The 17,399-nt window shown below is 45.9% G+C and overlaps 1 protein-coding gene across 2 annotated transcripts in view; it reads left to right on the forward strand.

Annotated features, from left to right (window-relative positions):
- Positions 1 to 17,399, forward strand: part of LOC8032243 (sodium/potassium/calcium exchanger 5) — a 55,438-nt gene that overhangs the window by 13,407 nt on the left and 24,632 nt on the right. For both annotated transcript variants that reach the window (XM_029975560.4, XM_029975561.4), the window contains exons 2-7: positions 7,536 to 7,733; positions 8,502 to 8,756; positions 11,201 to 11,284; positions 14,524 to 14,630; positions 15,288 to 15,388; positions 15,958 to 16,048. In XM_029975560.4, coding sequence (XP_029831420.2) covers positions 7,544 to 7,733; positions 8,502 to 8,756; positions 11,201 to 11,284; positions 14,524 to 14,630; positions 15,288 to 15,388; positions 15,958 to 16,048 — 828 coding nt within the window. In that variant the 5' untranslated portion in view covers positions 7,536 to 7,543. The remainder of the gene's footprint in view (positions 1 to 7,535; positions 7,734 to 8,501; positions 8,757 to 11,200; positions 11,285 to 14,523; positions 14,631 to 15,287; positions 15,389 to 15,957; positions 16,049 to 17,399) is intronic.

Raw genomic sequence — 17,399 nt, forward strand, 5'->3', positions numbered from 1 at the left:
TCTTGACCAACCAGACGCCGAAAAGAATTCCCTAGCGGTGGTAGGAAGAAACAGTTTTAATAATAGGTTTATGGTTTTAACCAGCGCGTAAGAGTGAAATGTAGTAACCCTTCATGGTTGAAAATAGGGTGCACGGTGCACGTGATGTTTCGATTATGATCATCCAGAAGGACGTAAGAAACAAATGTGCCGCTCAACTCTGTTTTGCTCGGACAGAGTGTGACCGTTCGGACGCAGATTCCCGGCCCTCGACGCCTGGCGTACGGATTATGTCGATCGTTCCGCTAGTCGCGCTCTTCCACCATGATTTTGGATGACCGTGATTGAAACATCATTTGCACCATATTTTCGGTCACCGAGAGTTACCCCGACGCGCCTATTAATTTAGTTTCTCGCGACCACCGCCCGGGTGTTATTTCCGGCTTCTGGTTGGCCACATTCGAATTTGTGAAGACGCCCTGGAACACGCCCAGCCCGCTTTCAGCCAATGACGTCTCCTGACTTTCCTCCTTACTTCCCAATGAACAGCCCAACTCTCCGCATATACGGCTCTGGCAGATCTGAGCTTGTGTCTTTGAGTAGCAGTGTCAACCAGATGTTTTTATTTTTTTAACATTTTCCTCCCTGTGCACAGAAAAAAAAAGTTTAGGCTCAAGATTTTTTGTCTAAAACCTACACTCGTTAAATTTGAGTATAATAAATGTTATAATTATAATGCAAAGGTACAAGCGAGCTAAACGGATTTTTTCGGTCGCTCACCAGTCACCTAGCTGTGTTTGGAGATTTATGTTTGTCCTTTGTCCCTCTTGTTCCCCTTCTCCAGGGATTATTTTCGTCATAATAAATAATGCTAGCTAAAGAAACCTTTGTGAAATGTTTCATTGGACTCAGTTTATTGGTTTATTTATACAATTTATTTTACGCTCTAATAACGTTCGGAAACACCATGAAGTGGTTTTTCGTCTTACTGTGGGTACAGATGGCAAGCCCTTGAGAGCCTAAATTCGCCACAGAATATATAGACCAATCAAATTTTATAAATATATTTGAGAAAGCTGCAAAAGAATCATCAAGTGCTATCACATTTTTTGACGACCGGCTAGAAATCTTTATCTAGCATGTGCCGGCTAAAAAAAAATTCTAGAATGTTAATCAGTTCACTAATCATCACGTTACGATCGTACCCTGTCGTCCAAAGTGGTCGACAAGCGTTATCCAGTTAAATTAGTTCTTCAATGAAAAAAGTCCTTCTGTTCCATTGTTTTAGGAGTAAACACATATACCCTGTATATCGCCGTCATAAAATAGATTAAATAAACTGAAAACAAGGCGTCAGTTTTCTAAGGAGACGCAGGGTTGTCTTTCGTAGAACTGCGCAAACCTTGGTGGCATATATGTACAGGTACCGGGGGAAAAAGATAAAACACAAATACAACATTGCTGAACAAACACGGCTGCTGGAGTACATGTGCTCCAGCAGCATGTGCTACAAAGTTGAAAATGTTTCCGCGGATGTAAGGTAAAAAGCAACTATATGATTTGCCAAGTGTTCATTAATTAAAAAAAAAAAAAGCATTTGGAAAGAACATCAGAAACGTTATTTTTTCATGTTGCATGACCCTTTGGCAAATCGCCTATGATCAATTTCGAAGTTCGAACGCGCGGTGTTGGGGAGTGAAAGAATTCCCGGTAACTATACGCTCTGACATCACACTCTTCCGCACTGGACCTCAGGTTTCAGTTTAACATACGTTGCTCTGAAAACGTAAGCGTCTGTAGCGAAAAATAATAATAAGAAACATTGTGTGGCCTTTATATTTTGCAGTTGTATTGATAAGGTTGTGGCTGTTGAAGCTGTGTGTTTTAACGATGCACATCTAACCACACTCATACCGCAAGTTGAGGTTAACAATTGGCTGCAGAAACTGCTATTGTTGGTTGTCTATGAATTGTGATAGCATTCGTCATAAGACTCGCGACGCAGCTCACTTTAAATACGAAAACTGAAATTTTGAGTAAACACTTTATTTTATTAATGGTTTACGACGCAATCATTGACGTCAATCAGGCACGTTGCTAGGATTTTGTTTCGGGGGGGGGGGGGGAGGGGGAGGGGGAGGAGGGGAAGGGAGGGTGGAGGGAGGGGGAAGGGAAGAGAGGGGAGGGGGGGGCCCGCCCATGACAAAATGTTATATGAGGGGGAAGAGGAGATTCCTGCAAAATAAAAAAAAAATGCTTCGTCTCTGTGTAGTCGTTTAATCGCCTGTCTCTGTGTGATCGTTTAATGTTCAAGCTGCTTTCCCACCATCATCGCAGCTTCGTGTGTATGTCTTATCCTCTCGCTGCAATCGTTTAATGCTCAAACATTTTCACCACCATTATTGACCCTCCAAAAAAAAAAAAAAGAAAAAGTTGTCTTGCTTTGTATGTTTATACAGCCTTGATATTGGTACGCCTCAACGGTAGCCCGGCCTCTTAGCTATTAGCAGCGAGATGTTTCGGTGGCGCCCTCGTTCGGTTACCTTTCGTGACGTCATTACCTTGTGAACAACAAATTCGATGGTGTTTGTAATGGGCATGGTGGAAGCTTGAGATCATTGCGCTCTCAAAGCAACATTGCCAACACCGTCAAAATTGAAGTTCTTACATTCCTCTTATTTCCGTCGATGAGAAATCCTTTGCTGACGTCATAGACAGCATTCGGCCAATTGTGGTAGGCCGACCACAGCGACGCTTTCGTTCGCTCACGTCGCCAATAGATGAGAAACTTAGCCAGTGCAGTACAACCGCTGACCTGGTTTTTTTTAAGTGCATCACGCAGTAGTGATAACACGAAAGCGTGCCGGCACGAAACTCATCCAGAGCGCAACTGGCGGGTGGTGGTGGTAATGGGGGGGGGGGGGGGGGGGGGGGGGGGAAGAAGGGAAGGGAAGGGAGGGAGGGAGGGGGAGGAGGAGGAGGAGGGGAGGGGAGGGAACAAAGAACCTCCTGGGTTCTTTGAGAGCCGATCAAGCAGCGCCAAGAGTGAATCGTCACGGCGCTCGTCGTCTTTGTGCGTTCGCCATCCCCGACTAATCTAAACAGCACGCTGCGATCCTGCTCGTTTTTTAGTTTTTTTTTTCTGTGCGCGCGATAGGTTTAGCGGGTGATAGCTTATTCACAAAGACAACAAGCGCTATGATGACGCACTTCTGGCTCTGCTTGATTGGCTCCCGAGGATCGTAGCGTTGGCTGCGGTCGGTCTTAAAATTACAGGAAGATCCATCGGTGCATTGTTAAGCAATGCGTTAGCATGACCCTTATGAAACGCCACACACGCTCTTTTTTGGGAAACGCTAACGCCGACTTTTTCACTTTTCTTTTTTGACTTTGTCTGTCTTTTTGCTACCTCTTTTTGACCTTGTTACGGGATCAGTGTCAGCGTTTTCCAAGGTTCATCTTAACGAATTTCCCAAGAATCCACCGATGGAACCTAATGTAATTGTTTTTCGCACCCTTTCTGTGCTCTGCTTGTCAGAGTACGTCGACGCCCTTAGATACGGTGATCCGTATCACTAGTGAAAAGAACCGCATCCATACCACTCGTGGAAGGAACCGCATCCATATCACTCGTGGAGGTAACCGCATTGGCATTAAATAAAGACGTTTTCTCAACCCAACTCCATTGCTTTAACTACGCACATCACAGCCCACGCACTGCTACTAAGAAAACCCAGAGCGAAGAACAACCGGCGACGGCAGAGCGGCAACTGAGGACACCCGTCCTCCACCACGCCGCGGCGCAACATCTCCTAGATAACAAAGCCGTAGGGCTGAGTGAAATGGCCTCGTCAGAGAAGACTAATGCTGGACACAGACTGGACACGATGATTACGTCAACGTTCGGCTCAAACTTGACTCAAAGCTGAACGCCGACGCAACGCTCGTTTCCAATGTGTGTCCAACGTAGCCTTTTTCTGATTACGGCTTTGCTATCTAAGAGGTATTGCACGGCGCCTCCGCCTCTCTAATAGCGAGTTCGTTTCACGGCACTCGTGCCCACGCGTGCCCACTCGCAGCGTGGAACGGGTTCGTTTCGACCGGCACTCCACGAGTGGTTGCACTCTCCGAGTTCGTTTCAGCGCTGACACCCCACGCGTGCATGCACTCGCTGCACCGAGAAAATCGGGAGTGCGCCAAAATGCAATCCCGTCATGCCTCGCTCCGGTCGAGCCGGCGAGGAGCGGGAGCAGACGACGAGGGTTCGTCTGCTACGATGTGTCGCGGAACCGAACGGGAAAAAAAGTAGATTTTCTCATAGATATCGCGTCCCGCGGGCCATGAAATCAAACGCGAGCTTGAATTGTGAGCGTCTGCTATTTCCCGAAGGAAGCAATTGACAACCCGTGATTTATTTGCAGGTTTTAAATCGCTCTGTTGCCGCACAAACGCTGAAATATACCAGTGTGTAAAGAAATGCTCAGAACAAACGCAACAGCGGCCCCCGAGATGTCTATCACCATCCGTGTGCGGGTGAAAAATTTAACATTTTTCGACAAAACTCCCCCAGCAGAAACCTCTGACTGCCCAATGAGCATCAGAGAAAGCTAAAGATGGAGACTTTATCCGAGGATTGGGCAACATCATCATGTTTAACATTTACCTACGTCAGCTAACTTACCCCGTCGTATTTTGTTCGAGAAAGCTCTCATTCTCGACGCCCTCGCCAAGGCTAATATCTAATCCTGACGATCCAAATCGAAAGTCCCAGTTTTACTGGATATTCCAACAGGATAGTCTTAAGCCGTACCCTTTCAGTGGTTCACGAATAATACCAAGCTCAAACGGATCAAGCTTCTGCTCGGACAGCATCATCAGTTTTCTTCAGTGTAAACGGTTATAAGAATTGAAAGATCGCAACCAGCTGCTTTGTAGACAGCTGGTTCCCGAAATTTACGCCGTCTGTAATTATCTCTACAGCAGCCTAGCTGCTTGAAGTCATTGCAACTATAAACTACAGGTTGCAGCGACCAACGTTTGTAGATAAACGTTGGTAGCCGACTGCGTTCTCGCATTCCCACGCATCACTCCGAACAGAAAGGCGCTAGTTTCGGTTTGAAGTCGGTACCTTTTCTACAACATAGATGGCGGCAGCGTCAGTCTTCTGCACTCGGTGCATTTGGCGAGTTCGTTTGAGTCCAGTTTTCCGTGCAACACTCTGTGAGTGCGATGCATTCTGGGAGAGAACTCGAACGGTGCCAGTGCGTGTGAAACGAACTCGCTATAACTCTGCGCCGGTTGTGCGCGTGACTGCCGAAAACGAAGGGACTCGTTTAGACGAAAGCCCGGCGGTGTCTGTCATTTTGTCAGCGCCGGGCAGAAAGGGAGAGGTTGACGTCTGCTGACGTCAGCGATTCGGGCCAATGGGAGCGTCGCAGGCGTCGCCCTCTCCCCCTCTTTCTCCCTCTCTCCCCGGCGCTCACAAACGAAAGACACCGCCGGGTTTTCGTCAAAACGAATGTTCTAACACTAACGCATTAAAGTGAAGTATGCGGAGCGCAAGTTCGTCTGCTTCTTTTGCAGGGGATGTGGTTGCGTTAGAACGCCAAAACGTGATTTGACTCTGATAAAAGGATAGTAGGCAGACCTCAAGGCAGCTTGCTTTGGGAGCTGCCTATTATCCTTCGATCAGAGTCAATCAGAGCTCGGCGTTTTGATGTCACAATAACCCCTGCAAAAGAGGCAGACGACCTTGCGCTCCACCTAGTCTCGTCTCGCCAGATTAGCTGACTCTAATCTGATGCAGTCGAGAATTCAGGCGCTGCTATCGTACTTGAGATCGCAAGGCCGCGCGCTGTCAACGATCTGGAAAACGAGTAACTTGCTTTCGCTTTCAAGCGTGTTCTGCTATTGCAGCCGTGGGGACCGGCAAGGAGAAAGTAAGGCTGGTATCTAAATTTTTGACCCACACCGAATCTCATGAGGGGATGTGTGATTGGATTAGTTCGCAGAATTTGAGCGGTGTGGGGTGGGGGCGGACTTTACTGACGGCAGCAAATGTGAGCAGTTGCATTGCGATTGTTTAGCGATAGCTGTCATCTGCAGCCTATGGCAGTGGCTAGATGGACCTTTTTCTAACGAATACGAGCAGGTTTTTTTTTAGAGCGCAGCTCTTAGGCGCCCGTTTCCGGCTTGAGCGGCGTCGCCGTCGCCGTCGGCGTAACCGCGCGGTGCATTATGGGTAAATTTCTCCGCTAAATCTAGCGGAAAAATTTTCCCGCTAAATCTAGCGGAATAATTCCCCGCTAAATCTAGCGGAAAAATTTCCCCGCTAAATCTAGCGGAAAAATTTCCCCGCTAAATCTAGCGGAAACATTTCCCCGCTAAATCTAGCGGAAACATTTCCCCACTAAATCTAGCGGAAAAAATTTCCCCGCTAAATCTAGCGGAAAAATTTCCCCGCTAAATGTAGCGGGGAAATTTAGGCCACGTGACCTGGGAAGTCACGTGACCCCCCTCCCGAGATCACGTGACACCCTCCCGAGGTCACGTGACCTTGGAGGGGGTCACGTGATCCTTTCCCCTATGTCACGTGACCCCCACCCCGACGTCACGTGACCCCCCCCCCCCCCCCCCGAGAACACGTGGCCCTACTACCCTTCCCTCCTCCTCCTCAAGAGCTGCGCTCCAATTCGGCGTTACAGGGAGTTGTAAACGGCTTTCACTTTTCTTCTACACTCTCTTCCTTCCTTTTTCACCTTCTTAGGCGGCAAGGGCCAACCTTGAGTGGAAACAGGTCCTGTCCCTGCAACCACACTAGGGTATAGTGCCCGGGCAGCACTGGTAGAGTAATTGTGTCAGCCAAGCCCATCTTGCTATGGCACATTACCTACTCCCTTGTTTATATGTTTCCTTGAGTAAAGTTCAGTTGCAAGTTGCGCCTCGTCCTATGTGCTTCTTTCTTTGTCCCAGTTTGTTTGTATTTTTTTTTTTGGTATGGGTTTCTCACGACAGCGGCGGTGATCACTGGAATGAATACAGCGTCGCCGGTGCAGTTTAGTGGGTCAGTTTCGCAGACATGGTACCGGTTTCCAGGCCGAAACATGCTCCTGCAGCGATCGTCCTGAAGCGGAAAATATAAAACGATATGAGAGCCCCATTTCCATCCTCCCGATACTTTAGTACCTCTTGGGTATGGCCTGGTCAGATATTTTTGTACGTTGTAACTATTATTGATTTAGTCGTTACATTCTGAAACGAACGCCGAAGACACAAATCAAAGAATAGAGAAAGAGAGAGTCAAAGAGAGAGAGAGAGAGAGAGAGACTTTTTATGCTGCACGCTTTTTTACCATGGCAAGACATATTAAGACTTTGGATTCTGAGTGGCAGGCCAGCGGGGCGACTGCGAACATGGAAGTTGTCACGCATCGAGCTCGTATTGCAACCTTGTAAGTAGGGCTCGGTGATACTTAAAATATTTAGGTCAGTCAGAAGTAGCAGATTTCATGATGAAACCTGGCCGTCCAATCACAGGCACACATTTCTTAATTGCAGGAATTTCGATGGGCCATGAGTGGCCTGCTTCGAAAGGCCTTGGTATCCGGATGGTGGGAGGTGCCACTGGACGTGTCTGTGTGTTGGCAACAGCGTCTCTTCTACTGGCCACATTGTTTTCGGACTCGGCCTGCGGCGAAACTATCGATCAGGACGGGAACATCACAACAGTGTGGGAGCTACCTGGCCTACATCAAGGTAGATCGCTGGTGTGGAACTGTCCATTCACTTGTGCGCGATGGACTGAACTTGAAGTAATAGAAATATTTAATCTTGGAAGGTATCGGTTATTGCAGCAAAACTGTTATTTCCTAGCTCCCCAAAATCGTGTCCCCCGCAAAAAAAAAAAAAAAAAAAAAAATGTCGACACAGCACTTTGGGCAGCTACCGCCATCTATGAGCGACGGCGGCAAGCCCCGGATCTGGTTGCCGCCGTCGCTCATAGATGGCGGCAGCCTTTCCACTCTGGCTTGCCGACTTGCGGCCGGCCATTACTTTCCATTGTACAGCTCCGCCGGTCTTCCTTCTTCACTAGAGTGGAAAGGCTGAAAGTTTTTTTCTAACTTTTTGCCTGAAAAAAAAAGAAGAAAATTAATCAGAGTAAATTTAATTTGACAAGTTGCATATAAAATTAAGATTTTGCAATACTGAAGGGTTGTACATTTTCGGATATTTCTGGTAAAGGCGAAGACAAAACGCTTTGTGTCAGCAGAGAATCGAATTCTCAAAAAGTGGAAAAAGTATAGCTAAGGCAAAATGACCGCCTTTGGTGCATATCCAATTCACCGAAGCGATGGTTCCTTTACATTTAAAAAATATCCGGAAAAGTGCAAAGTAAATTTTACTTTTTTTTAATAACTTTTCATCGATATAACTCGCAAGGTACATGTCTTGGTTCTGACTTTGACCTTCCAAGTAGGTTATAGACTCCCTACTAATGACGGCGGTCACACTCGGCCCTGACAGATGTCACGACAAAGCGATACAACGGAAGCCAAACGCTCGGGCTCTACACCGTCGCTGGAAACAGCAGTGCCGATAACGTGACCGAGTTCTGCGTACCTCCGTCCATCTACGAGTTTCCCGACGACCCTTTCACTCAGCAAGAGCGCCTGCGAGGATGGGTGGCCGTGCATTTCGGCGTTCTCGCCTACCTGTGCTGCATGCTGGCCATTGTGTGCGACGTGTACTTCGTGCCATGCCTGGAACTGCTCTCAAACGGCAAGTTGGCCTATGTTGCCAAACAGCTCGGTGGTGTGTGGTGCAACGGTTGCGTTCCTGCAGAACACGGAAAGAGCCATTCACGGCGAATGAAAAAGGAATCCCAGCGAATGGCGCAGCTCAGAATACGATCCGACCCAAAGATTGCGATATGAGCAGCGTTGATGAGCAGGGACAAGGAGCATGACGTTTCACTCACCCTTTTCCCCTAGGCCCTTTTCAAAAGTCCATCTAGTAACATTGGCGATCGCCATTGCTTGGACGACGTACAACTAGGCTAGGTGGTGCAAGCTTCCGCCCGATATAAAGGGTACAGCCGTTAGCATTAATCCATCCATGGACACGAAGCGCGTGACTAGGGCTGTGTTCCAAATCTTACCCAAATGGATCCGAGTTACTCCGGCGAAGCGTATCACGTGACAGCCCAGATTGAAAACCGCTGGACGCGGGTACGTTTTAGAACGCCAAGGGTACAAAGCCCTTACCCTGGAATAAGATCGAGTAAATTTTGGAACACGGCCTAGATCAGAGTCTTCGTCGAATGCTTACGCAGCGCTCGATTGTGTACAATACGAGCTCAGAGTACGTGATCAATCAATGGCGCGCGGGCAGGCGTTGGCGCGGACTTTTGAAGAGGGCCTATTGTACCTGCTCACACCGCATTTTGCAGGTCTAATCGTAATGCGAGCTTCGTGATTCGCTAGAATGCATTGCTCGAAGTGATCGGCTAATTCTGCGTTCTGCAGAAAAGTAAACTCGGATAAATTTTTTTAGAGTGCATACCCAGTCGTCGGGCGTATAACTTTTGGGGGCCCGCGCAAGTGTTAGCTGCACGTTTGGATAGGCGGTAGGCTGCGGTTCCCCACTTTTTTCCTTCACTTTTCGTCCGCTGGGCGGCGTCGTCTCTTGTGGTGTCGCGAGCAGTCACTGACGGTTTAAAAAGCGCAGGTCGTTGCAGGTTTCGAGAAACTTATTATCACTTCGCAACGAATGAGATTCTGACTTTAGACGATAAAAAGGCAGAACAAATGACCTAATATCATCAACTAGAATAAGCTTAAGCTTGAGCTTATGCTTGTCAGGTTTTTTAAACTGTCAATGACTCCAATCGCTGAACCTTCAGAAACTCAGGGCATGATTTATTATGTACGCGCGTCTTGCTCGTAGGATACGGCTGTGGGGGCGAGAAACGACATCATTATTGATAGTGACATTCAACCATTTTGGTGAGCTTTGCGATCTTCATATAACCGCGTGCGTGCCTGAGGTCGCATGAATTTAAAAAAGGTCACATTTTAGGAACTCCAGTATTACCTTTGTAGAGTTTTCTAGTGATTACAAATCCTAAAATTTTTACTTTCTGGGGTACCTAACTGTATTCGGAAAGAATAAAGTCCTTGCCCCTGTGAAAAATGAAACGGACACACAACTCTCAAAGAGGGGAATACTGTGGTTTCTGAAAATAATTTAATATGGTGGAGCACAAATTATATACGAACGTTTAAAAAGCAATTTTAATTAAAATGTATAAAAAATATCGAAGTCCCGGGTTGGGCAACTTCGATCGAGTGTGGGATTGACGCAGACTCTACAAGATGGCGCCAGCATACCATACTGAGCGTATGTTAGCTCTTTTCAAACGTCGCGCACGAAAAACGGCAGATCGATGAAACGTGTTTTGAGCTCTGTTGGAGAAAAAAAGGTTAAAGATTAACCCAAGTATTAGGTGGTATATTCGCTGAGTTCACCGCGCGAGCGCCGTTGCAGGCAAACGTCAATCTTAGAAACTGAATTAAGCTTTGTCATTTTTTTTTCTTCTTTAGCTGGGTCGTTGTAATACTGTAATATTTAAGTGTCTCTTGGTGTCTTCAAATTGGCCTGGCGCAGTGCTTTAATCTGGAAATTTGTCGCTTTCCGCGGCATGGTCTATGTCCTGTAGGTTTTTCGCTAAAACCGAGAGGTTTTCTAAGTTTTTCTACAGGTAATATATACAGAGCGTTTGCGAGAAAAGAGAACCGGGTTTTCGGGCCCAGGTAAATAAACTGCATCGCAGAAAGCTTGATTTCCGTGAGATTATGACGTTAGCATTTGTGGTAGAACGCGGAAGTTTGAAAACATGACAGTACCTGGATCAAAAACTAATTAAGAAAGTCGAAATTTCTCACTGTGCCTACGTCTATGCTAAATGTAATATTGTCAAAACAAGAAATGACATTGTCGGCGCATGTAACATATGCTTCAGTGAGCAAACAAACAAACAATAAAACAGGCAAACAAACAAACACACAAACAAACAAACAGACTTATCAGCAAGAAAGATAGTGTCACATTCTCACACAGTTTGGGCTTTCTGCGATACATAGTTTATTTACCTGGGACGAAAAACACGGTTTTTTTTTCACAGGAACGCTCGATACATCAACGCAATGCTTGTTCTTCAACAGCTTTGAAGATATCTTCGGACGTGGCTGGCGCTACCGTGATGGCCGTTGGCACTTCGTCTCCGGAACTTTACTCCGCCATTATTGGTAAGGCTTATAATAATATTTTTTGGAAGGAAGGCGTCTCTTTTTGTGTATATACTGTGCCGGCTGTTGGTAGAAACGATAACCACGTTTTCTCACCGCAAAAGGTAAACCACGCATCGTCAAACAGATCGGTCCTCGTACGCGCTAGTGGTTGGGGCAAGGTGCTAAAGTTTTTACAACTTACCGTTATCTGATTCAAAAGTTATAATTAAGTTTTCGAAAATTTTCAATCAAATCTAGTGGCCCGTCACCGGTAGCAGACGCCATTTGTTTCGATGTATTTGGCTTCGTTGGCCGCCATTTACTTGTTCAAAATGTGCCTTAGCTGTTGTGAGAATTCAGACAATTCAAATTCTCTTCCAAGCTATTCCGTCGCAAATTTATGCCGGGAGGAGCCTGAGATTCCGAAACTAGACTGCTACCCAAAAGCGACGTCAGAGTTCGCAGCGTGCGCAGGTAACGAGTCATTAGGGATTTTTAGTTGATCGTTCCGATACCTCCGGTAATGATACCCGAGATACTTTGCCGGTGCTTTTGCGCGTGCATCGTAACGATATCGAGTATCGTTATCGTAGGTGTCGGAATGCTCTTCTAAAATTCCATGGGGAGCCGTATGATAGCATCGGGGGTCACTTGGTAGTACAAAAGTTGCACCATACTAGGATGTCTCCTCAAACGAACAGTTTTCTACCTTTTTTTCCCCCCATTTGTTTTGGTATGGCGCATAGAGTTAGTACAATAAACACTAGAGACTCAGCTGGCGCTAGTGTCTACGGGACTTCCGGTTGCAAATTGAAGCAGACATTATGCAGTCTACTTTTCCAGTCTTCCTGTGTATTCCTGTGGGAAAACGCGAGTGAATTTTGTGTCGTTGCCGGAAAATAACACGAATAACTTTTGTTATTTCGATTATACCGGATAGTATGCACCTTTATTAATATTTTGAAAGTGTAATTGCTTTAGTTACAGCATTTTTCCTTTACCACTGAACGATGCTAAACTTCGCTATACATTCAAACCTCTATGTAACGAAGTGGGTAAAATTCAGAATTTAGTTCGTTACATTGAAATTTCGCTGCATAGAAATTCGGGGTAACGTTAAAGAAAGTTTCCACAAATGTTTCTTGGGGGCACGAAACTCACCGAGGACGCCTCTATTTCGGTTGAAAGTAGTCCATCACCTTTATCTGGGCCACTCTTGGCATTATTATTGGCATCACACGACGTCCGCAAAGCCAGACGGCCTGAATCGCGTCTTCGTTTTGCTGCGTGATCGCGAACCGCCTGAAGACATCGATCGGGTCCACCACTTCACGGTTACTGGGGACATCGCAGGTGTCTTGCTCATCAGGCTCCTGTCGCCCCCGTCTTGCGAGTTCCCTCCACAATCGCTAGCTATCGCCTCGTCGGTCACCTCCTCCGTCGCAATGACAGCGCAGTCGGCATATAGAAAGTCATCCAGGTCCACGTTGTCAGGAGCGGCTTCATCACCTTCAAGGCTCCATCGCCCAGGACAACGAGAAACTTACGCCTTTAGTTAGGCCTCGAAACGAACTATGCAGCGCGAACGAAGCCGACGGATGAAACGGCGGCGGCTCTAGTGTCCTCTCGTAGCCGTTCTGTACACCACACTTGCCAGATTCGGCCCGTTTCACCCTGTGCGCTTTATCGGGGGCCCATTTCAGCGCATGTGCTTCCAAAAATTTCCTTTGGGACCCATAAGTTTGTGACAAATTGTCCACGAAATTTCGTTACATCGAAATTTCGGCCAACCGGACTTCGTTACATGGAGGTCAAAAATACATGGCGCGCATACACTTGTGATTAGAAAACGTTATGTGCTTTGTTACATCGGGGGTTTCGTTACATAGAAGTTTGTTACAACGAGGTTTGACTGTATTTCAGGCCCAAACCTCTCTTCTATGGCAGGTATGTAGAAACGAGCGACGATTCTAAGCAAAAAACGAAATGAATGTAGAGTGTGTTCAAGGTTCGCCGGCATTCCGTAGGTGCATATATATTGCTAATATGCCTGTCCTCTCAGTGCTCTCACTATATGAAAATGACCCCGTCGTGCATCTTTACGAGTGGTTAAAAAAGCGTTCGAAACGTAAAGAATAAAGTACGTGGGCTACGAAAGGTGTGTTTTCTTATTATTTCCTATGTTGAGCAGTTTTTATTGCGCACCTGTTCTCTGGCTTCCCCCTATTTGCAACGATTTGGAGCGTGTTCGTGATGATTTGAACACATAACAAGCATCTTCGCACATATTCATGAGCGGAAGGAATAAAGCAATACTTATTTATTGCAAATCGAACTATATGACGTGACTTTCAATTTATTTTGGTCGCCTGCGAGCACGAGGAGTTACTTATCCAGTGTTACTGCGTAGCTCTTGCCGTCTCTCTTGGTTTTCCACATGTCCTTCGTTCGTTTGGCACGTATGCACCCTATGCTGGGAAGCGTCGACGCTGTGCTCGCGCTAACAGCGTCCGACAGTGCACATAAATACACGTACGAAGCGGCTTTAACACCGTTTTTCATGCCGCGAATTTCAAATAAAAATGCTATAACTGACCAATTATTTCGTCTGCGTGACTGAGAAATCTTCCAATGTGCCTAGTACCGACAAATTATTCGTGATATTTGCTCTTATTATCGAGCGCAGAGAGAAAGTGCACTCGCTTTTTCCGATAGAAATGCATCACCGGAAGTCAATTTCTGACTGCTTGCTGTCTGCTTCAAAATGCAACAGCCCACTAGCGCCACCTGAGCCTTTAGCGTTTATTGTAATAACTCTATGGTAAGGCGCACTCTAAACAGCCTTACTTCTAGCAATTGTTCTAGCATACTTGGGCGACGGGCAACACATCTTCAATTGGAAGGTGTCACATAAGCCGAAAAAAAAACACTAATTAGCGAATCATAGTGAATAAGATTGCTAATTCTACCTTTTCATTTGTACCCTGACGTCTGCCGCGGTAGACAAAGCTATCTCGAAGAAATAATTAATTTATTTAAAGTGTCATTCTTTTCTGAAGAGAGGTAACTTCAGTCGTTGGTAAAATACTCTGAATACCTTCATCAGTTGTTCCTGTTTATGATTTTAGTTAAGGCCTTCAGTGTCAACCCCCCTCCCTCTTTTTCTTGTTTTGTGAAGCCCTCCTGTTTATATAGGAGTTCAAAATAAACTGTATTGAACAAATTACATTCAATTTCGTTGTACGTTTATTATTTAGGTTCATTCGTGACGGAAGGAGACATTGGTGTGGGCGCCATCGTGGGTTCCGCAGTGTTTAACATACTCGGAGTGACGAGCGTCACTGGCATCTACCTTCTCACTACGGTGAGTAAAGTACGTTTATAAATTTCTGACGAAAAACGCTTTATGCCCCCATGACTGTAAGCGGCCCATATCATGAGTTGTCATGCCTTAAGAGCGTGTAATATAACATTCTTTTGTAAAATAGGCATCATGGTTAGTCGTAAAACGTTTTATTTTTACATGTAAAAAAAGATGTCGTCTAATTTAAAACGAAAGCAGTAAATGGCCACCCCGTGAAGAGGTGTTAATGTATAACAAGCTGTTCACACCCAGAAAAGTGTAGTATTTAATGCGCACCGTCCTAAGTTATTTACTAGGCTCTTTGCGAGCGTGCCACATAGTGGGGTGGGGGGGGGGGGGGGGGGGGGCGAGATATCAACAAAACACTCGCGTGACACAGCGAGAATGCCGTAATATGTGGCGTCATTACAAGTATCATCTTCTTTGGACAGTAGAATGATGACGATGCCTTTAGGATGTCACACGCAATCCACATTTACTGATTGGGGTGGATACCTGTTCATCCGAAAAAAAAAAAAAAAGAAATCAGTTCCGTAAGTCTTCTAGGTGCTGAGATCTGCATGCTTGGCGTATGATATGTTCTGTGCCCATCCCTTCTTATCGTTGAGAGCTCATGCATGCCATTTCTTAAGTGGGAATGACTCTTGGATTTTGCAGACGGTGCAGCTGGAATGGTACCCTATCGTGAGGGACTCGCTGCTGTACATAGCCAGCGTCAGCGTGCTGGCCGCATGCATCGCCGACAGCACCGTGTACTGGTACGCACTTAAGTTAAAAAGCGGAAAGACCAAATTCTTCACACATTTGTTATGGTCCGCCATTGGGCAAGATATGGTCAGTGCATGTCGACGTGCTTTCTATTTGAGCTCTGAAACTCTGTCTCGATTTCATTATCTCATTTAAGACGAGAAATAGAATTCCACGTTTAGGGGCTTGCATAGAAAATGTAGAATAGCCCTGTCTCACTAGAAACAATGTGTTCAAATATACTGAGATGCTTTTGGCGAAGGATGTTGGCCTCATAAATATCACAACGCGCTCGTTTGTTGTTCATATTACTTACACACATAACTTCTTTTTGCTAATTTACGTTCTTTTGTAAAGTTAGAAATTTAACGAACAAAGATATGACTGGGCTAAGAAGGCGAGCACGTCGATGAAATTTTACGTTACTAAAAAATAAACATAAGGACGGACACAACGTCGTGTCCGTAACGGTATTTATTCTTCGAGTATCGTTAAAAAAAAGAAGATATGACAGTCATAAGATTGGAAGTATCTTCCTGCTATCAAGGGCTGCCTTTTTCTGAACGACCTTAAATCGCAGGTACGAAGCCGCCGTGCTACTGATGCTGTTCTGCGTGTACATTCTCGTCATGCACTACAACTCCAGACTCAAGCAAGTGACTGTTGATCAGGTGCGAAAAATTCGTCATTTAGGAAGAACGGCATTTACCCTCAGGAGTACTGCAGTGTTGTTCACCGCTGACACTAGAAGGTTAGCAACGACACGCGTGTTTGGTTATCCCATCTTAAGGTGCAACCCTACCGCGCATGACGTTTTGATGCTTTTCCGACGGCTTATAACTTTCTTCCTATGAATTTTACAATTATAAAATTAGTGTCAAATTAAAGATCAGTTTCTCAGTAATGCTTTAATGTCTTGATATCACGATTATTTTAGGTTGTTAATTATTTGGCTTTTAACAGACCACAGTCTCTAATATTGAAAAAAATATTTCTCGAGTTATAACGTCCCATCGTCGACGATATTTTACGTGAGCGTTCGGCTAGATGGTAATAAAATAAAAAAGTAAGCAACGAACTGTACAGATAATGTATATTTTAAAATAAAAATAAAGTTTAAAATTGTAATATTTTATTGCGCTATAAAAACGGAATCACGTGAACTAATCAAAATAACGAGACATTAAATTATGAAGCATCCTTCGACATTACATTTTCCAGAACTTCCATATCGATATATTACGCGTTAAGAATGTTATAAGACCTCAAACTTTTCCCATTCAGTTACGGCGAATTGTAGTTTCTTAATATCAAGTACAGATGGCGACACGTGTACAAGAACAGCTTCATGTGCCTTTTCCGTCGTGTGCCGCTTGGAACGCCACGTGAAAGACCGAAAAAAAAAATTGGGTTGTGTGTGTGTTTATACAGCCTAGAACTTGGTCTGCCTCACAGGGGCGACGAGTCTCCCAGCTGTAGATGAGAAATTTAGCCAGTGCGGTACAGCCGCTAGCCTGGGGTCTTTAACGTGCATCACGCAGTAGTGATACACGACCGCACGCCGGTACGATGCTCATCCAGATCGAAACGGGCAGGGGTGGGGCTCGAACCCAGGATCCCTGGGTTCTGCAGCGCGAGCTTTCGCTCCACGTGCTCCGAGCTGGTGTGCGCTAGATGAAAGACCGAAAAAGCGCCAGATGTCAGGGTGTCAGATGCCTGGATGCCCGCAGTGAGCGAGCCAGAGATGTGAGAACAACAAGCGCGAGGCTGCGGGTGCACCACAGCTACTTTTGCGCGCGTTCTACTGTGCGTCGGTACACATGCCCGACGCGATCCAAATGAAATAGGCGCCATAAAATGCATTCTTCCATTTCAGAATCCGCCACGTATGCGAAAACATTTTAATGTTTTAGAGCGCAGCTCTTAGGCGCCCGTTTCCGGCTTGAGCGGCGTCGCCGTCGCCGTCGCCGTCGCCGTCGGCGTAACCGCGCGGTGCATTATGGGTAAATTTTCCCGAAGGAA

Source organism: Ixodes scapularis, unplaced genomic scaffold (assembly GCF_016920785.2).
Source record: "Ixodes scapularis isolate PalLabHiFi unplaced genomic scaffold, ASM1692078v2 PGA_scaffold5__190_contigs__length_132052651, whole genome shotgun sequence".
Taxonomy (NCBI): domain Eukaryota; kingdom Metazoa; phylum Arthropoda; class Arachnida; order Ixodida; family Ixodidae; genus Ixodes; species Ixodes scapularis.